This window comes from Pelecanus crispus, chromosome 2, assembly GCF_030463565.1.
Source record: "Pelecanus crispus isolate bPelCri1 chromosome 2, bPelCri1.pri, whole genome shotgun sequence".
NCBI lineage: Eukaryota > Metazoa > Chordata > Aves > Pelecaniformes > Pelecanidae > Pelecanus > Pelecanus crispus.
In genome coordinates, this window is record NC_134644.1 from 121,477,087 (window position 1) to 121,501,951 (window position 24,865).

Genomic DNA, 24,865 nt, shown 5'->3' on the forward strand with positions numbered 1-24,865 from the left:
TTGCCCAAGCCTGGCGATGCTGGGAAGCACATTATCACATACGGAACGTTCATTAAAAGCGGATTAGGTGAAGATCTCATCAAACATACCGATTCCGCTTAAAATAAACCGCTTCTAAGCACAGGAATTGTTAGAGGAATGGACCATAGTCACCGACTGGTTTGGTTTGCGTATTTCAGAGAGTATTATTGAGCTGGTGTGTGTGGAACTAGGCTCTTTACTTCAGCAGTTCTGCTTAGTTTACTCGAGCAAAGGAATAACCATCGGGAAAAATGTTAGAGCTTATTTGATGATAAAATGTGGAGACTTAATAAAAAGATATCCCAGGCATGAAAAGTTAGAACAACGCTGCTTAAAAATGAACTAATTAAAAAAAAAAATGTAAATGAAACGCAGCTTTCGCTGTTAGGTTCTAAGTTACTCTCCCCCAAACATTAGACGAAATTGCATTGTTTACAAAAATTTATTAATACAAACTTTACACACTTTATATAACAGTTATCAAAGTCCTGGTTATAGATATCATGTGTGTAATAATACTTTGTTTAAGTTCTTTTTATATTCATTTGCACACAAAATAAGTTCTCCAAGACTAACATCTACCTAAACTATGACTGTATCTCAAATCTGCTCAAATTTTGGTAAGGCTGTTGGCGTTTCGGAAAAAAAAAAAAAAATCATACAAAGGACAATAACCTAGGTGATCACTTCATAATGCTTGCGACTAGCCACTGAACTCTAACGGATAAGGTCATAAATAAAACGTCGAGAGAGCCCTATGTCATTCTACCACAGCCGACACGAACACAGCAAACTCTGCCCACTGCCAAAGAACAGAAGAAGTACGACTAAAACGCAAGCCGATGTGTTGCAGCATCGTAGGGCCACTAAATAGCCATCCGTGAACTCGTGGCGATTTACAAGGTGAAGAGAAGGCACGAAAGCTGCAAACTGCGCCCCGCGTCCCTCCGCCCCAGGAGCCCGCCCCGGCGGCAGGGCGGGCGGAGCTGCCGGGGCAGCCCGGGCAGGCGGTGCCGGCAGCTGCGGGCAGCTCGGTGCCGGCAGCACCTGCCCCCCACCCCCCACCCCCACCCCCGGCGCCGGGCTCTGCCCGCGCCTCTCCCTCCTCCCCGACGGCCGGCGGCTCTTCCCGGCCGGGGAAGGAGGCTTTCACCCGCGGCTTTTTGGGTTTTTGGGAGGGGTGGGGGTTGCTTTGCGAGGTCTTGAATGCGGGGCTCGTTTGGGGTCTTTGGAAAGACTCCGCTAAGGTTTGTGCGGTGAGCTGGAAGGAAGGCGGTACCTCCGTGTCCTCCTTCGCCCCCTGCCCGGGCGGAGGGACGGGGCCAGCCCCCGGCCGGGTTCGCTGCTGCTTTACTGTCCCCCGGGCGGAAGGTAAGATAGGAGTCCGTACATAGAGAGATGAGGTGAAAATGGTTTATCTCGTTAGAAACCGGACCACAGGTGAACACTACACATTCTTTTATGACAAAAGTTTGTTTTATGAAATAAATTTTACTAAGCAATAAGCCAGAATGTAGAAAAATACATTTTACCTCCAAACTCAATAAACAAGGAACAAAAACTTTCGTAGTAGTGCATAATTCTTTAGTGGTAGCTACAACAGGGGTTCCTAAACTTGTACAATAAGAGCTTGCATAAAACAGAACAAAGGAGTGAGAGAGCGTTCACAATCTTTTTTTTTTTCTTTTTTTTTCTTTTTTTCCCCAAAAAGAACATAACCCAAAAAGGTGACTCAGGTGGGTTAAACAGAGCTCGGAAAAGTGCGAAGAGAGGATGAGAGGCGGGAGGGTCTACAGGAAAAAAAACAATCAAAGAAAAGAGCAACTCCGACCGAAAAATGCAAAGGCGAGAACCCTGCTCATTACACATGATGAGAAGCGTGGACAGCACTGGAGAGTAACACACTGTACTTTGCATCCAGGTCCAGTACCGAGCTGCCCGGGGCAGTTGGGTAGCGGATCGGAGGTGGGATCGCCTCGGCTTCCCTCGACCCTGCGGCACCGGCTCCGGCTCCGGCACCGGCTCCGGCTCCGGCTCCCGCCCCGGCCCCGGCCCCGGCTCCGGCTCCGGCCCCGGGGCGCGCCGGGGGCCGCCCCCGCTCACTTCCCCGCTCCTTCCCTGCGGGTCCTGCCTCCGCTTTCGCTTTGTTCTGCAACTCTGCCCAGCCAGCCAGAAGGGCAGTGCACGGGGCTTAGCACTTGCTATCCTTGCTGCTGGTTGGGGGTTTAGGGATTGGGGTTTGGGGGTTGGCTTGTTTTGGTTTGTTTCGGGTTGAATTTTGGTGGTGGTGGTTGTTTTAAACTATTTCTCCCTCCAATAGGCAACGGAGATGCACAATTTGGATCGAGCTGTTGTTTTCACAAGAGAATTATCCTCTAAGCTCATTGTTTGAGGAGGCACTAATACAGATACGACTGGAATCAAAGAAAGCAGGAGGGGGGGGGAAAATCGAAATCTAGAGGAAAAGGGACGCTGCCTCTTCGGAGAGGCCAGTGGCAAAGGAGCCTGCCTTGAGACTCACCGGGGGAAGAATCTGCTTCACCAATTCTCCCAAATCACTTTCCTCATAATCCCCTGGGAGCAGGGCATCCTTCTCTATGTACAGTAGCAAATGGTGAAAATTAATGTCTTCGACCCTGTCGCGGATAAAAATACTATCCTTTTAATTTCCGTTACAAAAATAGGAGTAATATTCAAAACAATGATTGTCTTTTTTTTCTATTTATTTTATATAAAAACATAAACAGCTCAGGCGAATTCTTGTTCTTTTGCAGGCTTTATATGAAGAATTGTTCTTTAGTATTCGTAGTAGTATTTATATATATATATTTATATATTATATATAACTTAATGATTGGTCCACAAAGTAGATCTGTGCGTTTCTCTAGTGCTTTTGTACAAAAGAAAAACAATATTATTATCAAAATATTCATTTAATGGCTTTACTTCATACATAAATACATGTTTAGATAACACAGGAGTGGTGATTGTTCAGTCAGTTTGGAAATGACTTTTGTTTTTGTTTAGATTTTTTTGTTGTTGTTGTTGTTGGGTTTTTTTTTCTCTCTCTCTCTCTCTCCCTCTCTCTCTCTCTCTCTCTCAGGACTTTGTATACACGGGAGTGGCTGGTTACTCATCGCTACAAATACGCTACTCGGCGTCCTTTGTTTTTAACTCTTTGTTTATACCTTTTCCCCAGGACGGCTGCTAAGTATTTCTTGACAGCCATTTGTTTCCGGTAGCGGCTGTAGCTGTCCGTGAAGATGCCGTCTATGTGCCGCTTGGTCAGCGGTTCCGCCTCGTCCCCCAGGCCGCCGCTGGCACCGCTGCAAGCACCGAGAAGCACAGCTGCATCAGGCGGGGCCGCTCCGCCCCCTTCCGCGCCCCTCCGCGCCCCTCTCCGCGCCCCCCCCCCCCCCCGCAACACGTTGCGCGGAAGATGCGCGGGGAGACAAAGGCCGCGCCGAAACCCACTCCCGACGCCCTGCGCGCAAAGAGCCGCCGCCGCCGGCGACAATATCTCCCCGCCATGAATTATTCATTGCGGCAGGGAAAGCTGCTCTCCCCGGGGCTTTATTAACGTGTTACCTTCTGCCGAAGGGCGGCGGGTGGCACCGGGCTCGCCCCTGCCCCGCCGCCGCCGGGGAGCCCCGGGGAGACCCGCCCGGCCCCCCGGGGGTGCGCAGGGCTGCAGCCGAGTCCCCGTCCGTCCGTCCGTCCGTCCGTCCCACCCCCCCCGCTTCGTCCGAGCCCTGGTCATCGCTTCCGACAGACTGCTCCCTCCCGCCCCCCACCCCCAGCAGAAGACCGGGGAGGCTGCCCAACTTCTTCATTTTAAATCAGCCGGTTGCAGAAAAATTACCGAGACATATATATGAAGATATATATACACACATATATATATACATAGATATATATGCCCGAGCGTATTCCACCAAACAAACCGTGAAGCCCTTGCTCTAGCAGCCGGGAGCGGGCTGGGAGCCGCGGGCGGGGGCGGCTGAGGTTTGGGGAGCCGGGGTCCCCCCGCCCCACCGCCGGCGCAACAAATTCCCAGCCCCGGCCGGGGCAGCTTTGTTCCCCTCCAGCCGCGGCCCTTCAAGCGCCTCCGCTCCAGCAGCACCAACGCCCAGCGCGCAGAAAGAAAGAGGCGAAACCCTTACCCGACCCGCTTGGCCATCAGGGAGTGCAGATATTTCCTGGCGGATAACTGGCCCAGGAGTTTCCTGTAGGCTTTGTTGAAGATCCCATCGGCGTGCCTGGGCGGAGGGAAGAACCCGCGGATGAGCGGCGAGGCCCGGGAGCCGGCTGCGGCGGGCTGCGGGAGCCCGGGCGCCACGGGCACCGTCCCTCCCCGCCGGGGAGGGGAGCGCGGCTTCTCCCCGCGTCCCCCGGGACCCCTCTGCCCCACCCGCCCCCTCCCCGCCGCGCTGGCTCGGCTCCGCGCTGGCTGGGCATCTCTGCTCCGTCTGCGGGAGCATCGCTAGCCCTCCCCGGCGCGGGCGGCTCCCCCGCTCCCTCCCCCGCGCTGCTGGAGGTAAGGCGGCTTTTTCCATTTCTTCTAGGCTTTAAACGGGGCACCGGCACCCGGCCAGCGTGCTCGTTTGTTTGGGTTCGGGATTTTTTTTTTTTTTTTTTTTTTTTTTTGGGGGGGGTGCAGTTGGCTTGTTGGGTATTATTATTATTTTTTCCCCCAATCGGCTCGGCCAGACCCGTTTTGCTCCCGACACAAAATTCACGCCTGCCACCCCGCGAGTTGCAGTCACCTCTTTTCCGGTGGGTAGTACAAGGTGTACATCTCGCCTATCATGGAGGACGGATTCGCTATACCGAGGGGCTCGTGGTCATAGGCGAAGTCCTGCAGGGTGTTCCCGTCCTCGTCGTAGACTTCATCCTCCAGCCTGGCAACGAGAGCGGCAAGGGGCCGGAGTCAGCCGGGCTCCGCTCCGCTCCCCGCCGCCGGCTCCCGGCTGCCTCGGTGGCCGCCCCCCCGGCGGAGCCGACCCGGGAGCCCCGGGAGCCCCGTCCGTCTGCCCCCATCCCCTCCCTGCGCCCGCCCGCTCCCCGTCCCCGCTCTCCGCCTCCTCTGCGGGGCAGGACCACGGGGGAGGGAACACACCCGCCGTCAGGCGTGCTCCGAGAAAAGCCCCAAACATCACACACACACACACACCCCCCCTCCCGTTCCCCCCGGCCCCCCGAGAAACAGCCCCTCTCTCCGCCACAGCCACGGCTGGTGCTCCCCGAGCGGAGCGCACGCAGGCACAGGCGTGCAGGCTGCCGCACGCACGCACACACACACACACGCACACACAGACGCACACGCACACGCGCACGCACACGCACACACACGCGTTCGTGTGCCAGGGGCTGGGCGGGAGCCAGGCGGCCTCCCCGGCGGAGACGGGGGCCGCGCCCCGCTCCCCCCCCCGCAGCGCCCGCCGGGCCGGGGCGGGGGGGCTTCGCCTCTTGTTGTTTTTCGTTGAATGGTGCTTCTGCCCTTTGAGATCTCGCCAGTTTTGGGTTCCCCCCCCACCTCCCCTCGGCCCCCCCTCCGCTCTCTGCCTCCCTCTCTGCAGTACGATGTAGGTCATTGTACGTTACAGGCAGCTATTTTTGTCTGCGAGCTTTAGCGGAGGTATTAATAATAGATGCCGCTAAAGTGTTTCACTCCTGCTAATTCAGGCGCTTGAATGAAGAAAGCCAAGTTGCTGCCGGCTAATGGCCCCGCAGGCCACCGAGCCCCCTGCCCTGCAGCCCCTCTGCCCGGGGAGGGGAAGGGGGCTGCTCTGAGCCGGCCCCGACGGGCTCCCGGTTCGTGCAAGGACACCCCCCAAAAGGACACCCTCCTCGGACAGCCTTGCGCGCCCGGCATCGCCCCCCCGCTCACAGCTGAGCCGCACGGCGGTGCCCCCCCCGTAGGGCACCCCGGAATAGACCCAAGCGCCGGTGGGGCAAGACAAACAGCACCGAGCCCAAAACTCCCCCCAAGCCGAGCAACACCGCTCGCCCGGGCAGGCTACAAGCAGGGGGGGACCAGGCTGCCAGCGGCCGTCCCGCACCGGGTACCCCGCGCCCCCCGCCACGGCCCAGCATGGGAAGCTCGCTTGCGCCGACGCCTCTGGGGGGTCCCCCACTCCTGCCCCAAACACGGCGGGGTCCAAACGCCCCCGGCTCCCGGGTGGAAAGGGAGAGCACAGGCATCAGCCCAGCAGGACAACTCCGAACGGACACAGAGAAGCAGCCAACCTTGCGCCAGCCGCCTTCCCCCGTGAGGAGGGAGGGCGCACACAGACAGGTGACCGGGGGAAGAGCCTGAACCCCCGTCTGCTCCAGTGCTGCTGCACGAACCATGACAGCTCTCGCATGCTTGCAGCCCACGGCGTGCCCCTGTGGCCCCTTCCCCCGCCCCCGCTCCCCCCGCTCCGGCCAGGCGATGCCGGCCGCTCACCCCGGGCGAGCTGCGGGCAACCCAAAGCGGCCGGGGACCGCGCAGGGCGGCGGGGCAGGCGGGGGGGGGGGCTGCTGGGCCCCGCCGAGATGCGGCCGGGACATCGGCCCGCTCCGCCGAGACGCAGCAGAGCGGGTCCCCCTCTCCCCGGGGACAAGAGGCCGCAGGTTAACCGAGCCGGGATCCCGGGGAGCGGCCCTGGGGGAAGCCAGCGCTGCAGCCGGGGGGGGGCTGCCCCCCCCGTCTGACCCTCCCGGCGGCTCCTCCGCCGGGGCGGAGCGGGTGGGCACACAGCCGAAGTGGAATGGGGTTCGTTTGGTGACTCCCCCGCCTCGTCCCCTTCTACTTTCCTCCCCGGTAAGATGCCCCTGCCCTTAGCAAAGCCGGGGGCCTGAAGGGGTCCCGGCGGAGCCCGCGGGGGGGGGGCACGGACCTACCTGAGCGCCGGGTACTGAAGTCCGGCCGCAGGTGAGCAGTAGACGCTGCAGTGCATTATTATGCCATAGACCAGGAGTGCTAGGATCGCTTTGCTACACATTGCCACTCTGTGCGGGAGGGAAAGGAAAACCGCTGTCAAAAAAAAAAAAAAAAAAAACCAAAAAAAAACCGGGAAAAAAACCACCCCACGACCCACCAAACCCCCGGCCGAGCCTGCGGGGGAGGGAGGCAGCGCGGCCCCTGGGGGCAAGCGCCCTGGGCAGCCGGGTGCCGGCGCGGAGAGGTGCGGAGAGGTGCGGAGAGGCGCGGAGCGGTGCGCGGAGCAGAGCGCTGCCGCCGCCGGCGCCCGCCCCGTCGGTGCCCGCCCGCCCGCCCGCCCCGGGAGCGCTGCGGGAAGGCCCGGCCAGCCGCCTCGTGTCCTTACCATTAAACTGTAAACACCCGGCACTAAGAGCGTTTGGCTGCGAAACTAAAAGGGCAGGTCTTAAAAAAAAAAAAAAAAACAAGAAGAGAGAGAGAAGGGGGGGAAAAAAAAAAAAAAAAAAGACCCAAAATGGGGGGGAAAAATAGAGCTGTCTCCCAAGTTGCGGCCGAAAGGAGTTAAAACCCTCGTGGCATCGCCTCTCCCATGGGCGAAGGACCCGCGGGATGAAGAAGACGCAAAAGCAGCAGTTAGTTGTTTGCTGGTTTTGGGGGAATCCACTCCAAAATGAAAAAAAAAGGGGGGGGGGGGGGAGAAAAAGATAAAGGAAAAAAACTTTGCAGGTAGCAGCACAGATCTGGAGTGGAGTCTGCAAGGGAAGGGAGAAAGAGGGATGGAGCGAGATGTCGCCGGAGAAGGGAGCGCAGGGGAAGGGGGAAGAGAGCGAGCGAGCCCCGGGAGGGAGCGGAGGCGGGGAGCCGCGGGCTGGCTGCGTGCGATGTTGTCTTCCCCAGATCTCTCCCCTCACTGAGCGCCTTCAGCCTTCTCCTCTTCTTCTCTTCCTGCTCGTTGCCTCCAAACTTGACCAGCCTTCCGCAGCCTTCCGTCTGATACGCAATTAGCAACAAAATCTTTGCAAACACCCCGCTTCAGCAAGAGCCCTCTTCGTAAACATTTGCCTGCTTGTTACCTTAGAGGACGGGCAATATTGTTTGTTGCCCCCGTGGTGGTGTCCGGATTTTTATTCATGAATCAAATGCCTTTTTTTTTTTTTTTCCCCCAGTCACGTAATAATCGGGTATCAGAAAAGACGTCACCACCCCAATTCCTCAAGGAACACAGTTCTGTGTCGTCCTCAAAGATGAGTTTATCAGGAGTCATAAAGCTTCTCATAAACACTAACTCACTCTTCCCCCCCCCAAAAAAAAAAAAAAAAAGAAAAATAGAAAAAAAACCCCAACAACTAAACAGCAACACCTAGAAAAGCTCCACAACCTATCCCACAAACCTAAAAGGATGCTCGCCACGGTCAAGTTTTACCTGCCGTGGGAAGGGACCAGGAGGCGGAGGAGGGCGGTTTGGGATGGGGTGGGGGTCCCCGGACTTGGCGGGCTCCCCCGCGGCTTTGCTCCGCGTCTCTCCGCGGCTCCAGCTCACCCAGCGCCGGAGCCCGGGGCCGCCGCTGAGCGCGGGCCCCCGCGGAGCAGCCCCGCCGCGGAACCCCCACTTCCACAGGGATTTGGGGATAGGAATGCCTTTTTTTTTTTTTTTTTTTTCCCCTGAGCCCCCTCTTCTTTTTCTTTTTTTTTTTTTTTTTAAGGATTGTTAGCATTGTTCTCATTACGCAAGACTCCCCCCGGGGAAACCAGCAGCCCCGTAACAGCTCCGCGTGTGCCGCAGCCGAGGGGCGCGGGGGACGGGCCCCCCGGCCGCCCCGCGGGGAGGGTCCCACGCCCGGGGGCAGCGGGGGCGGCTCCCCCCCCCCCCCCATTCCCTTGGCCCGACCCTCTCCCCTCCCCGCCTTGTGCAGAGGCAGATGTGAGACTCGCAGCGCTTGGTAGAGCGGGAGGGGAGAGGATCGCCATGGGGGGGGGGGGGGGGGGGGGAGAAAAAAAAAAAAAAAGGAAAAACCGAGGGGAACAGAAGTTGATTTGCCGGAGGGGCTGGGAGGGAAATCCCTTCTCTGGGGAGTTCCCCGCCGCCGGGATTATTTCCCCCCCCCCCCCCCCAAAGTGATGCGGCGGGCGCGGACCACCGGCGCGATTGCGCTCGTCTCCGCGCTCTCCTCCCTCAGCGGCCAAAACGCAGCCTTTCATTTCCGAGAATTACCCAAAGAACTACAGGCTGCAGGAGCCATTACTGCACATTTTAATTATTGGGATCAGAAGCAGAGAGTTCAGGAAGCGGCAATAATTTAGTTCTCCTGTTTCCTATTTGAATGGGTTTGGTGTAACGTGCTCCGGCGAGTGATTTGAGCCCCGATCGATTTCTCAACAGCAACAGCAACGACGACCAAAAAGAAAAAAACAAACAGAAAAAAAAAAACAAACCAACCCAAAAAAACCCCAAAAAACAAAAAACCCAAAAAACCAAAAAACAAAAAAAAACCAAAAAACAAAAACCCCAAAACCAAAAAAAAAACCCAAAAAACAAAAACCACTAGCAAAAACAACCACCACACCGTACAATTACATGCCTATTACGGTCATTTCAGGTTTCCAATATTTTCCGGAGAGAAAGGAAATTTAACGGGAATGCATTATTCCCGTAGAAATGGCCACCGACGCGGGGTGGGGTGCGGAGGGCGGGGAGGGGGTGCGGGGGGGGGGGGGGGGGGACACGACAAGTTTGGGGATTTGTCATTCTGTATCGGGGTGTGAGGGACCGTGGAAGGGTCCGCGGGGGGAGAAAGCGGTGGCTGGCGCAACGCCCGCCGCTCCCCGCGCTCCGCGGCCGCGGAGCGCGGGGAGCGGCGGGCGTTGCGCCAGCGCGGAGCGTCCGTGAGCGGAGGGCGCCACCGCGCGGACAGCAACGCGCCTGCGGCCACCACCGCGGGGTGGCCTTCGTGGGAGGGGGTGCGTGCGTTTGGGAGTGAGGGGTCCAGGGGTACCCCATCCCCCCCGCTGGGAAGAACCCCCCCCCCCCGGGGTCCCCGCGGCTCTGCCTTCTTGCTTTCCCTCGCTGCCAGCAGTGGGCTTTGTTGGGGGGTGGTGTTGGGTTTTGGGGGTGTAGGGTGTGTTGTTTTTTTGTTTTGTTTTGTTTTGCTTTGACATTGCTCTGTGATAGGGGGTGTAAATACGGGCTTTTCTAGAAAGAAGCCTGGCAGGGATTATATGGAGAACTTCGGTGCGCGGACTTGAACCGCATGCTCAGCCTAAAGAGCGAGAAAGAAATACTCCCTCTTCCCCAAAAGACCAGCATCATGGGCCATACATTTTAAAGCTGCGTCTGTTTCCGCTTTAGAAAACCTACTTTCAGCTACTTTTTATTTACACCGCCTCATTTCCTCTCCTCACTCCCCCAGATCCGTACAGAACATACCAGGATGCCTGAAATACCGGGCATCAGCAGCACAAAAATAAAGATTCCCATAAAATCAACCTGAAGCTCCAGACCCCACGTAGCGGCCCGGTGCCACCCCGGTGGTACTGCGCACGCAGGAGCGATGTCAGGACAGTTTGCAAAAGCTACAGCTTCTCAGCTCTCATTTAGGGTGAGTAACTCGCACATGATTCATGCCAATTCAAGTCTCACAGCATCTCAGTCTTCTTCACGGGTGTGCGTGTGCAACGTGAATATGCATGTGACACGGCTGCAGTTTAGGCTGAATAAGTAAAGGTTTAAAACTGGTCTCCACGTATAAGTACATTTCTAGATAACTGTCATTTCAAGGCTGAGAGGGATTTAAGGTTTCTAATACTTGCCTCTAAGGCAAACTCCTAAGGCAGCATCTGAAGAAAAGTAGGTTTTTTCACTAGCAGAATTTCCTTCGTCTTTCTCCTACCAGCTTAAATTAGACCTTTTAATTTACCTGACTATGCTATTTTAAAGATCTGTTTTATTAACTAGAGCACTATAATTCTATAGATATTTCTAGGGGAGCTTACATCCTCTGAGCCTTGTTAAGCCTAACTGGGACTGACTGCTCTAAAACCTACTGCCATAGGTTTAATTCAAAGGAACGTATCTCATCATGTACCGTGATGGGTATCTTTTCCACCATGATGGGTATCTTTTCCATTACTCAGAAACCCCCTTTTTTGCATATTTATGCATATTTTATAAAAAATACCACAAGTAATCTACCAAACTGTCACGAACTGTATTGGTCCATAAAAGCCAGATGATATCTCATGCACATTTGTCGGATGTCCAGCCACTATATTCACATTTTCTCAGTACATCCCACCTTAGCTGCATATCTTAAAAGGAACCTGGAAGATTGACAGACCTGACATATGTAATTTTATCATGAAAGTGCACGTTTTTCTGCCAATATAGAAAAGGATGAATTCTTCCTTCTCAAAAGCAAACAATCCTGCCAACCCAGCTGTCTCCTTCTCTCACATATATACAGGTTTATCATCTGTCTTGTTATTATCTCTCCCCAGGCCTCCTTTCTTACTGGGATGGCTTGGGGAACCCATTGCAGACCAGTCTGCCAATGAGTACATGTCTGCATCAGCTTTATGAACGTAACACCAGCCTTCATCTTTTCTTGGCTTTCCAGCCTCCTCCTCCTCCTCCCTGAAAGCTAGCTCCTAGGAAGGCTGGCCTTGTCAGAGGGGAGATTAACTCATCCATGAAGTCACTCAGGTGTAGCTGTGGTCATCTTATTAGGGGATCGCCTGGTGGAAGAACAGAAGTTACTAAAGCTCAAGCAGGGGGAGCCAGGGCTTGGCAGACATTTCAGCACTTCCAGCTGAGACGTGGCACCCGTGGCGGAGGCGGGAAAGCCCTGCTTTCCTCATGGAGGCAAGACTGCAATCGACTCGGGGACAAAAAGCCCTGAAGCATCTCATTTGCAAAGGTGTTTTTATTTTATTAAATCCTCCCCTCTTGTGCTTTCTTCTTTAAGTAAATGCAATGAGATGTTTAGGCATGTTGTGGAAAGCATATACATCTGTGTGCTTCCTCGTGTCTGTTGCAGACTGAAGAAGCAAAGCTATACTCCATCCCACACTCAGGGATGTTCTGAGCAGGAGGTACAAACTATGGAAAAAATAGAGAGCAACCACCAGGGACAGTACTGGGACTGCAACTCTCCCAAGACATGAGAGAGGCAAGCCTTGCCTCATGGCTGGGACCCTTGCCAGCGTCTTTGCAGGTGGCCACCAAGCATTAGCAAAGTCTTTGTGAGGATCTTTCAGATAATTCCTTGCTGCTTTTTATCACCTTAACTATATTTCTAAGCAAACAGTTAAAAAACATTCTTCAGTATATGCACTTTGAGGAAAAGGGCTTGGATTTTTTTTTTTTTTTTTCTCTTTTTTGAAGTGAGGAAGGCAGGACAGTATTTCCCAGGGCAGTCACGTGGGAGCACCGGGAGTGCAGTCATCCCGCTTAGCCCCTGCTTAGAGCTCACAGTGAGAGACAAGGCCAGTGGGTTGCCAGTGTCTTGCGGGATTGCCCACACAGAAGCTCAGTGTTTGATCTTATGTGGTGGGCGTCCTCCTCCCCTTTTTCAGTAAATGAAGCCAGATGACTACGACAACACAGAGGCAAAGGAAGAGTCATTCCCATCCGAACACAAAGGCAAGAAAAGCACTTGCTAGATGAACGAAAGACCAAAACCAGTGGACTCGGACTTCCACAAGGAGGTACCATCATGCTACGCATGTGACAGCTTCCTTGGATGACCAACAGATACATTTATAATCTCCTGTCTTTCACCCAAGTAAATTCATATTCCACAAGAGAAGAAAAAAATTTTCCTTGATGCTTTCTGACAATGGTTCTTTGATCAATGATTCATATATGAAAAGTAGAGAAATAAATTATGGAAGTCAAACTACAAAAACAATTTTAAAAAATTACCTTTTGAAGATTTAATATTCCAAAGGCCTACTTTACACTAAAGCCAGCAACCTACGAAATGCCACTATAAATATCTTGCTTGTCCGCAGGGCAGAATAGCACTGGCAGCAGGTCTAGCTCTATTCCCGCTCTCATTTCCACTTGGTCTGGTGTTCAGGGGAGGGTAAATCCTTAAGCAGGTTGGATATAAAAAGTTGCACAGAATGCTACCAAGCTAAAATAATTTATACTGGACGAATAATGGCCACAATATCTTCGTGTTCCAGGTGGCTTTAGATGCAGCTGTTACCCAGTGTGAACAGCAAGTACTGTTTTTGTACCCAAATGTGACAGAATTTTGGGTACACTTTTAGAAACAGTGGGACTGACATGTGCCCGTGTCCAGAAACTAAAATCCATCTGTAGTTCTGAGGTATTGCTAATGGCATAGCTAAAGTTATTCATAGTTTAGATTTACCAGAAATAGTTGGAACAAATTAATAATGAATTAGAACATTTCTTATCATCACAGGAGCAAGAGGGAATAAATAGAATCATCCATATTTTCTTATTACAAAACAGTGTGCAGCCTATTACCAAACACTAATTTGGTGTTGCTTGTGCTGGAAAACTGTTGAAGGGTCCCTGGCTCCTGACAGCGCAGCTTAATTTAGTCTGACGGGAGCAAGGCTGTGCAGAAGCAGGCCAGGGCGGGCAGGTGAGGACCATCCCAACAGGGGTGAATCCCAGCCTGCCAGATCCGGGAGACGCTCGATAATTCCAATTAACCACGCTAAAGACAACAGAGACGGGTCACGCAGAGCCCAGTAAATATCAATCAGAACCGCATATTGTGATGAAAGAATAACGAAGTCTGTCTCATTAAGGAAAAGAGAAAAGCCATTTGGTTGGGCATAGAAGCCTGTCCTCGGCAGCTCGTGCACCCTGTGGTGCAGCATCTGCCTTGTGGGGCTGCAGTCCATGCTGGCCACCGCCAAAATGGCCCTGAGCGCAGGAGCCCTTCATGCAGCTCAGCTCCCCGTTTTGCGTGTCGCGAGCAACGGGGAGAGCTCCTGCATCCTTTTGTGGTGCAGGAGGGCCCCTGCTCGGCCCGATGCATAGCTCCAGAAAGGCAAAGGGTGTGGGGTGAGGCCGAGGAGCTGGGTTTGCTGGCCACGGTGCCGGGAGCCGACTGGACAGCAGACACTAGGGCTGCGAGCCAGACACCAGGGCCAGGAGCCAGCACATGCTTTTTGGCTGCTGACGTAACTGGGCTCGCAGAAAGCGCTGGGACATTTGCACGGCGGCTGTCCCCAGCGAGGCCGTGGGTTGGATCTCTCCATCAGCAGCCCGTGCTGACAGCCACTTCTCTGGCTGTGTGAGACCAGGGGCTACTTGAGCACCCGATTGCCTTTAACTGCCCGTTTCTGGGCTTCCCAGACTCTGAAACATGCCATAATCAAATAGCATGAAATGAATATCTCACTGCAGACATGACCTACTGGGGGATGTTTAAGGGCCAAAGCCTGTAATTATAAGGCTGCACCACTGTTTTTAAAGATTTTTTTTATTCATTTAACTTCAGTAAAGTATTTGGGTCTACTTAGCCTAAAGGGAAACGGGTGATTCTTAGTTTTTGTATTTAGAGATAGCACAAAGAATTTCTTGTTTGTGGCCTTATGGCCTGATCCATCTCTATCCTCTAATAAAATGTATTTCTGTAACAGCTGAGGCAATTAATCACTTAAACAGAATTGGATTACAATCTCCATTACTTGAAAATCTTTAAAGTCAGGCTTGCTGTCTTTCTAAAAGATCCCAAGCTATTGAGCCATTCTTTGCCCTGCTTTATGCAAAGGTCAGACTGGATGTTTGTAATGGCCTTTTGTAATGTCAAAAATCGGTCTCTGACCCTTGTAATGCCACAGGAAAGACTCTCACTGATTTCAGACAGAACTCCACTAGATTTATTGACCTTTCTCATTAGGAATGAAGATCGTCTGCAGAAACTCCTGTGTGATTTCATAACGCCAGGTATGTGTCTATTGAGCTCATTATGTAAATACTACTGCCTTTGCTCCTTTTTGCATTTCATAGGAGTTTACAGAACTCAGCACAACCGGAAGTCGCTAGGATATTGCAAGAATGAACCTTCTCTTTTGACCCCCAAAATCTTTGTTGAATCTCCAGAAGTAACAGGATTGGTCAACAGTAACAACAAAATAATAAGCTATGATATTCTGTAATATGTTTAAAATCCTAAAACTTTAAAATGATACTTTTCTCTGCAGTGAAATTCCCTTTCCTGGGGCTTTCTTGCTTCCAAGTGCAAGTATATTACTGACTTTGTACATGGGTTTTCAGAAAAAAATAGTTAATTGCATACAATCTGGGGTGATTCTCTGACACATTTTACTCTACAAAGTCTCAGTAACACTTGAGATTGTTCTAAAATGTGTATATTGGTTTTGTTTTAACTATCCAAAATGAATGTTTTACCATTGGATAAAGAACTTTAGTTAGCTTCTCTGATTTAAAATCTGAGGGTGACAAGAATTTGCTATGAAACACAATAGACAAGAAGTATGAGCAAAGAATTATAGAAATAACATCTTATTATTTGATGCTAACAATTAAAGGTGGTTTGGCTTTTGGGTTTTGGTTTTGTTTTGAATTTTTTTTAATAAGGACTTCACAGGGAGATACCTTTATATGTTTCACTTACGACTCTGTGAAAAAAAAAAAAATCATCACATTCAAAAGCAAGCCATTGTCAAGAACATTATGTATTCAAACCGCTCTTCTATGGAAAGCAAATAACTCTGTTTTGAATATATTTCCTGACCTTATCTCCTCAGATCAGTTCTACCAGTTGTGTTCTGAGCCAGGGATTGCTTCTGATGTAGTGTTCATTTCCACATATCCTCTATTTCTTTCCTCCCATTCCTAAGGTAGAATATTTTAATTTAATTATCCCAGAGCCTGAACTACAAGGTAAGTACTGGAATATGGGTATAACGTTCTGTTTATGAAAGGGGCAAATATCTGTTCAATACTGAGAAAATTATGCTAAAACCCCCACGTCACAGATTTAGGAAAAACACTTTTTTCTTTTTTCCTAGATGAAAGACAAGATGCATGTGGTCTGCTGATGATATGTCCATACTTATTGCGGGTTCTTCATATTTATAAAATATGCTACAATTATGTAATAACTTTCATCCAAAAGCATTACTACTAATCTCACAATGCTCTTATAAGACATATTTATTAATACATTACATTTATTTTACCCAGTACAGTATGAAATACAGCAAATACAGCGACTTCCTTGGGAGCACATAGCTAAAAAATGGAGTAGCTCTAAAATAAATACCTGATAAATACCTGACCCCATTGCTGTCAAAAGGCAAAGATCCTAATTACTTTAGTGGGGTCAGACGACCACTTTTGGTAACCTGACTCCAATTTTTTGCCAGTGGTGGAGGTTTACTACCCAGGAGTAACACCTCCTGTGCCTCCAAACACTCAATGCCATTAATCTATAACGTAAATATCTGCTGATGAGTTCTGTCATGGATTCAGGGGAGTCTACTATTTAGTCTCTATGAAGAGTGATTTTGCTTGAAGAAATTCCTGTCGTCCTCCCCAAAATAGTAGTCGCTGGGTGATGGTCTCCACTAGTGCATGTAAAAATCAGCATCACTTAAATGGCAAAGAAAACGATGCCTCCAAAAAAGAAAATATACAGTGAATGACATGAAACACTAGTGAATCCCTGTAGTTGTTGTTAGTCTGAAGATGATTAATAACCTTGAACTAAACTAAAAATAATTAAAACCACATTACTCATCCTCAGAGAACAAGGTAATCAAAGGAGACTTTGCAACTGAGCAAAAGCTGTCCTTCAAAAGAAATCTTTCCCCATCTTCCAGTGTTCATTAGTGAACAATGCTGCTAGTCATTACACTCAATATAGTTGGTGTCCTTCCTTGATTTTCCTGGGGGAAGAAGAGGCAGTAGGGAGAGCTGAATCACAAGTTTTCCTCATATTTTTTCTTAATGAACAATAGTGTGCACTGCTATTCTGGAACAGAGCACCAGGTAATATCAGCACAGTCACTGGAATGCGTGAGAAAGATGACAAAAGTTCCCAAGCATTGATCCACAGACTAAAAGCATAAACTTGCTATTAGGATGTGAAGAGAAGTGTGGCATCTAGTGATTCCTCCTCTTTTCAAAGTCTGCATTTAGTTTAAACAGTTAAACCTATAGTAAATACTTAGGATTATTCCTCCCCATTACTATAGATACCACAGGATGGGAGACAAACCACCCCAGAATGCATGATTCATGGTTATAAAATTTAGGAATTGTTAACTGGGAACAGCGCTGTGAAACATCAAATCCTTGTGGTATTCTGTGCTGTTCTACATTAGTCCTAAGCCTAAATGAGCCTGCAATGAAAGGGAAGCTCATCTTGAAGAAGAAAATAGCTTCTCTGCTCCAGTTAGGTGATATAAAACTGAAAGGTCACAGAGATATTAAACTCACATTTTTTGCACTAGTAAGAAATGGAGAAAAGGTGAGGGGGTTGTGGGTTTCTCTTTTCAGATGTTTTTGCGGAAGGAGTGAAGTGGAGTGAAGTCAGGTACGGCTCTTCAATTCCACAGAGATCTGTGAGCAAAGCAGTTACAGTTGCTTTAACTCACAGCTACTGCCTTACTTACGCTGAGCACTGCATACCTCCAACTCCCAGGGAACTATTACAGGTCGCTAATATCCTTACATGGCCTGGAGTCCTGTTTAGGAATGCATCAAGTTTTAAATATGTAAATACAACAAATGGGAGTGTTGAATGCTTGCCTTCCTCAGGACTGGGCTGTTAATGGCACCTGCATAGTACCGGGCGTAGGAACTGCTTATTTCACGTTATCTTACACCTTCAGATTGTCTTCTAAGTGAAATGTTAAGGCAGGGGTAAAAGGGAAACTTTCTAGGGGTAAGAGCTTTGCACTACTCTCACAAGGGGACCAGCAGAAGCTGCACCTCTGATGGAAACTCCTAAACACCATTTGTACAAAGCACCTGAAAGCATGTCATAAGGAAAACCCTGGCTGTGAATGAAGCAGTATTGCAGAGAAAACAGTAGAGTTCATATAAATGCATTTCAAAAAAAGCCTTGCGACACACCCTTTAAAAATCCAGCCCCGGATTCCCTCTCTTTCTGTCACATCCTCATCACTCAGTTTTGCTTTGGCAAAAGCAACAGCAGTGCAAGATGCATCCATCCATCCTGTCCTGACCCATCCTGTCCTGTCCACTCACAGCCAGCCATAACCTGCTAAATGTCACAGATGCATCATATACAGCAGAGGTATCACGAATACACCAAGGAGGGGTTTATCTGTGAGAGAAAATACGATTTTACTCCCACTGTAGTGTCACCAAGGTGCTGGTGCAGAAGACTGTTGCAGCCTCCTGTGTCAGTGATTTTCTCATTTTGCTGGCTGTTAGATCTGTTATAGATTAGGTTGAGAGCAGCGATTTTAGAAGAGCTGAATTGGGAATATCTGCTGCTTTTTTGGGCTCTCACCGCCCCCCCAGCTTCGTAAGACCTGTTGCAGCCACGTGAGCGCTGTGGGCAGAGGATACGCTTGCACTGGCAGACACGGGCTCTGGCTAACTTAGCCAGGGCTTGACGTTTTACTGTGTTTGCAAGGCGTCTTTAGATGTCACTGACCCTACAAGACAGAAAGCGGTGGCCCTCCCGTAGGGCACCTGAGTGACAACAGGAAGGGAGGATTTGTGCAGGAGTAGGCGTACGCCCAGGCTGGTCTTTATTTAACCAGACTGAGAAGTAGCAGCCCCAAGGATATAGCAGCCCTGGCTTTTGCATGCATCAATCCTTAGAGTCCCCATAAACAGCTCTGCAGAGGGGGGGGAGATCAGCACACAGTGGGAGCAGGGGGCCAGATGCTACTTTATGGCAGACATTTCGCAGAGGAAGCGCAAAGCCGTCGTGCCACCTTGTGGCTACTAGATTGCAGCTGGCACAGGGGGATGCCAGCCCTCCTTCTGCTCCATAGACACGCTCTTAGAATAAAAGCACTTTGCTTCCTGCAAGCCACCGGGGAGGTCAATCTATCACTTTCGGGCAGGTGTGAGCCCTCACCCCGAGTACCTCCTTCGGCACATTAAGGGCCCTGAGTCATCCTGAGGAGTACTTGGAAGAAGCAAACAGGTCTCCAAGGTGAGCGGGGGCAGGCCCGAGTGCCGATCCCGCTGGCTCTGCCCGCGAGCCACACGGAAAATCGCCTCCCGGCTTGGGGACGCAATGTTCTGAGCTCCATGGCCGGCCGTGGTGAGAAAAACATTTTCTTGTTCTCTCCCGGTGCATTACGAAAACCCACTAAAAGGAGCTTTTCGCACCGCAAAACCTTTTAAAAGGATTCTGTCAACACAGAAGCAAACGTTGACAGCGGTTGCCTTTAAAAGTACTTGAGTCTTCAAACTCTGAAAGACACTTCTTAATTTTTTTTTTTTTTTTTTTCAATTTTCCAGACTTGGTCTACTCTCTGGCTTTAGAGAAATGTTTTCTGTAATTGCACGAGTAAGAAAATGTATCGTGAGATTAATTCCCATAACAATTTTTAAAACAATTTGTAAACATATTCTTCACAAAATCAATATTTAAATACATGGATCTTTGCCCCAGTAATAGTGTAAAATTGCTGTAGGGAAAATTTACCAGAGATATTGAGAGGAGCACGAGTCCCATTAGCATGTGGTGCCCATGGCCCAGGTCACGTCACCAAGTGGTCAATACTCCCTGCTGTATTTTCCTCCTCTTCTCCTTTACCCTTCATCCACATGTTTCAGCGTCTTGGCACAGGATGATAGGATGCACAAAGATGATTTTTCTAATACAGATTTTCCTCCGCTTTTGATGATATTAAGAGGCAAATTGCCACACAGAGAGCAACATGCCCATCTCATATACTTCAAGTACAGCACTACCATTGCTGTCTCTGGAAGAACATATGGATGGGCCACCCCTTTCACCCCTTTCATCTCTCAGCAATTAGAGAAGTCATTTTTCTTAAAAAGGGGTGAGCACTCAGAGTTCTGTCTCCTGAAACTTCTCCCTTGGCTCTCATTCTGATCATCTCATTACCGTAAAACTTGTATAAGTGCTTCCTACAGAGCAATTTCAGCACAGGAATTTGCAAGTCAAAACATCCAATTAGTTTATAAATTACCAGTCTTCCATATTTTGGAGATTACTTACAGCCCTGGCCACTGCAGCATGCAGTTAAGAAAGAAAAAAACTAGAAGAGCTTAGTGCCAGTACTGCTGAGAAGGAATTGTGTGCTACAGTCAGTTTTTGTACTGAGAGGAACTAGTGTTACAGTAGGAAGAGTCCACTGGTTTGGAATAGTACCAACCACCAGCTTATTCTGTGTATAAAAAGGTTTTTATTTGTTCATTCAATGGGAAGCATCAAAGATGTTAATAGCCAAAAATTAATCACCCTGCACCAAAATATCCTGCTTCCAGAAATAATCAGGCAAGTGATAAAACCATGGGTGATAAAACCATGGGTCAGCTGTTGCTTTGCAAAGAGTTTTTAATCTCTACCAAGAGGGCAAACCGCAGCTCACATTAATACCTTGGCAGTCAGAAAGTAGCCGACGTGGTTGGACAGCTAGTAAAAATGAAATTTCAGATGTTCAGAACCAATTCAGACTGTGAAGACTTTGGAGCTCAGGTTGACAGCCTACCCTGATACCTATCAGTAACAGTTACTTTGCAATGTTACACAGTAATGGATCCCAAAGGGGTTTTAATGTTTTGACCTTATATCATGAACTCAGAGGCAATCACTGGAGAATATCCTTCCTTAAGACATTGTTATAAAAATGCAAAATGCATAATACAAAATTCAACTTGGTTTCTGGGGGTTTTTTTAGGATTAAAATAATATCTCCAAGAATAAGCAAAACCACCTCATCTGGGTGCAATACAAACCCTGAACTATACAAGGACTGCAACAGCATAACCTTTGAAGAATATGAGTGATCCATATGGAACATTCTGCATCTGAGGAACATTAACTCTGGATCATGTGGAAATGTCTAAAATAAGGACATGACTTAGCTGGCCTCTTTAATGACTAGAAAAAGAAACAAAATGGAAAATACCTACCTTCCAGGCCTCACCCTGTGCAGTGACCTGGAAAAGAAAACCTATTGGCACCAGCAATCAAGCTTTCCTGTATTATCTTCCCAGGGGGTTGATTACACTGTCCTAAATGTGGGTGACTGCTTGAGGTCCAAAATTCTTTACACTGTAGTTATTCCTCAGAAATCCAAACATAATTAGAAAAGCAGAAATGTACAGTAGTAGCCAGTATACAGTATGGCATACCGTAACAACAGATCAGAATTGCCAGTCAGGAGGGGTAACAAAACAAGGCTACCAGGATGCCAGCTGTGAAGTTTATGATTTTCAAGGCACCTTTTACAAAAAGAGTAGGAAAGTAGTTCAGAAATTAGAAAAGCACTGCAGTATCACATCTGTTTCTCCCAAATAGGCAATTTTTGTAGTTATTTCCAATGGAAAAAAAAAAAAAAAAGTACATATTCTCAAAGTACCATTCACCAGAACTCATTCTCTTCTAATCTATTTTTAAGAAGAAGTTCTGGTTTTATCTTGCACACATGATTTGATCGAAGGATGCTTGAAAAGTAAACTTCTGAAACCAGCAAAAGCCTTTAAGCATTCTAAATAGGTGATGGGTTTATTTCATTCACATTTCTAACTTACATTACTCTAAAACAAACAAAGAACAGCAAATGTTCCTCCAATATTAGCTTATTACACTGACAGAGAGTTTCTCAATGTTCCCCTCACATTTTTATTCTTATTGTGATCAAATCACAATGTACCAGCTAGTACAGGCAGTGTATTATGGCAGGCACTGTATGCACCTGTTTGAAACGGCTCGCATCCAAAGGCTTCGCAATCTGAACAGAGAGGACAGGCATGAATGAGAAACTGTAGGCACAAGAGAGATTGCTTTCCCTGTGATTATACAGGGAAATTGGTCTCGAAGTGGGAGATCAAGTCCACATCTCCAAGTCTACTGTTCTGCCTCTTTCATCACGCTACTTTGCAGTACACAACTGATTTTTTTTCTCTTCTCTTTTTTATGGTTTGAGGGTTTAATAAGGCTTGGTCTCACTGGCAAATTCCAGCTAGGGATCGCAGGGAATGTTTTCTGCTAAATGGAAGTCCCACATCTCTGGCCAAATTTGTGCCTGCTAGCTAACCCGCACTATTACTGTGGTGTTAACTACTTCACTTGCGGTGTTCACACTTGAAACAGAGGTCAAATTGTATGGATGGTTTTTTCCCTTCAACTCTGGTAAACAAGCATTCCTGCTGCTTGCACTCCTGCAGGGAATTCACGTTCAGCACTATCATTTCCAATTCCTCAGCCTATCGAGTACTGTTGACGTTTTATTTCATAGCAGACAGAAGAGCATGAAGTGATTTTTTTACCTACAAGCTTGTAAATCCTCTCAGAGGCCTTAAGGAGGAAACAATATCAAGTCATATAAGAAAAGAACAGTAAAATTCACATGAAAATTGCACATATCCTTATTTTTATAACTGCGGTGGAGGTCAGCTGGTATTAAAGATGACAGGTACTTACCCATATTTCACTTTATATGCTAATTGCACGTACTTTTTTTGTTACAAGGTCTGGAAGAAAATACTCTTCTGTAACAATATGTTGAAACTTCATCTTAATCATATAACTTTAGTTGGAAACTGTTCTCAGGAAAGATTGGTTAATATTTATAAAGCGCTTTAAAGATGAAAGAACTGCATACTTATACATTTTATTGCATTCGTGGCATTATTATAAGCTTAAACCCAAAGTGAACATTTCTTCTGTTGAACTGGAATCTGAACTGAGAAACTTTTCAGCAGCAGACGTTTTTCTTCACTTCTACTGAAAGCTTCGGCCTTGAGGTGATGAAATCACCCTGAATGCCACGTGGAGTGAATGCCATTCAGTAAGCAGTGATTTTCTAGTTGGAAAGACCAAGAAAGTAATTTGTTGCCTTTTACATCTTTAACGCAGGACAGAGTTTAGTCATTTTGGACAGCGATAGATTACATGTGTCTGGGTGAGTAACCTGAGGGCAATTCACTAATTAGGGAGGACATGCAGCTGCGTATGGGTAAAATTAGGGAGAAAACACATTTGCAGATGCATGAATGACAGCATCATCCATTCCTTCTCAATACTTGTGTTTATGTTGTCATAAATGCTTGATATTATTCTGCAAATTGGTAATTTGTTTTTGGAGATTCTAGAGGTGCCTGTGTAAGTACAGGTAGATGAACTCCACACAACTGAAATCCTATTCCAAATTGCTTTTACCCAGCTCCTCATGGTTCATTTCAGATGTGCAGTGTATGGTGTTTTGGCCAAGAAAAAAAAGTGTTGTTAAGTGACATAGGAAACTAGTTTTGGGAGCTGAATGGCCTTTCTCGTGGGTAGCTGTACCCAGAGCACAGGTGATAGGTGATAAGCAAAATAAAAAAATCAGACTCAGCAATGAGAGAGATCAGGAAATGAAATAACTTTCGTGAAGCTGTAAATATCTGGTGCTGTCTCTCAATTTGCAAATTTCTGATGAATAAGAATGCTTACAGAAATCTTATTTAACCAATACCACCATAATAATGAATGTCATTATACCAGTCACCATTTCCCTGTTCTCCTGAGAAAATGATTGTTTAGACACTACAGATTGAGGCAGTTTGAAATCAGCTGTCCTTAAACATGATGGAAGATAAGGAAGGGTTGACAGTGCAGTACATTCTCATTTAAAAGGTTTTTCCCTATACACTGTGCTTCAAAGAACAGATATATCATTTCCATTTGCACTTAATTTCATTACTGACAGAAGATACTGAAAGAGGGGAAGAGAAAACAGCTAAGCGAGCAGAATTGCAAATTTCTCTGTTTAACATGAGAGTTGAGCTTATCGATGTTTTCCTCCACATGCTTTACAAATGAAGAGGTCCCACTTCTCACATTTAGACCTGGCATCTGCTTTGAGGTTCTAAAATACTTTTTAAAAAAAATCGAATATGCTGACTTTTCTATTCATATTTCATGCCTTGAAAGCTTAGCCAAGGTTTATGAATTAAAAAGAATACAGAAAACTCTTTAGATATCAGATGCAGCAAGTGAAATAGTTTTCTTTGTAGGCAAAGAAAGGAATGTAGCTTGGTGCTATCGGACTATTCTTCCCTAAAGGGTTCAGGAGTATGTCTGGTTGAGATAATTCTTCAATCCCCCACCAGCTTCACTTTCATTCCCATTCCTCCCTAACCAAAAACCTTTGCAATGAAGACAGATGATGAAAGTTAGAAAGGCAAATAGTGAGATTGATGGTAACACTGAGAAGGAGCCACAGCTGAAAGGGTAGGTGTTTTAAAGGTCAGGCTCAGGTGTGTTGCCAGAGTTGGAGTTTACACAATAGACTCATTTGCCATGTCTAATGAAAGGTTAACGTTATTAATTTCTGTATTAGAAATCATAGAATCATGGAATGCTTTGGGTTGGAAGGGAGCTTTAGAGATCATCTAGCCCAACCCCCCTGCCGTGAGCAGGGACAGCTTTAACCAGATCAGGTTGCTCAGAGCCCCAGCCAACCTGACCTTGAATGTTGCCAGGGATGGGGCCTCCACTACCTCTCTGGGCAACCTGTTCCAGTGCTTCACCACTCTCATTGTAAAAAATTTCTTCCTTATATCCAGTCTAAATATACTCTTCTTCAGTTTAAAACCATTACTCCTTGTCCTGTCACAACAGGCCTTGCTAAAAAGATTGTCCCCATCTTTCCTGTAGGCCCCCTTTAAGTACTGGAAGGCCGCAATAAGGTCTCCTCGCAGCCTTCTCTTCTCCAGGCTGAACAACCCCAACTCTC

The 24,865-nt window shown here is 48.3% G+C and overlaps 1 protein-coding gene across 1 annotated transcript; it reads right to left on the bottom strand.

Annotated features, from left to right (window-relative positions):
• Window positions 1-3,160: 3,160 nt before the first annotated feature.
• ADCYAP1 (adenylate cyclase activating polypeptide 1) lies at window positions 3,161-7,010 on the bottom strand. Its single transcript, XM_075706091.1, has 4 exons — window positions 6,910-7,010; window positions 4,788-4,922; window positions 4,185-4,280; window positions 3,161-3,347 (listed from the first exon to the last, which is right to left on the bottom strand). The coding sequence occupies exons 1-4, from the start codon at window positions 7,008-7,010 to the stop codon at window positions 3,161-3,163; spliced, it is 519 nt and encodes a 172-aa protein (XP_075562206.1).
• Between the last annotated feature and the right edge of the window lie 17,855 nt (window positions 7,011-24,865).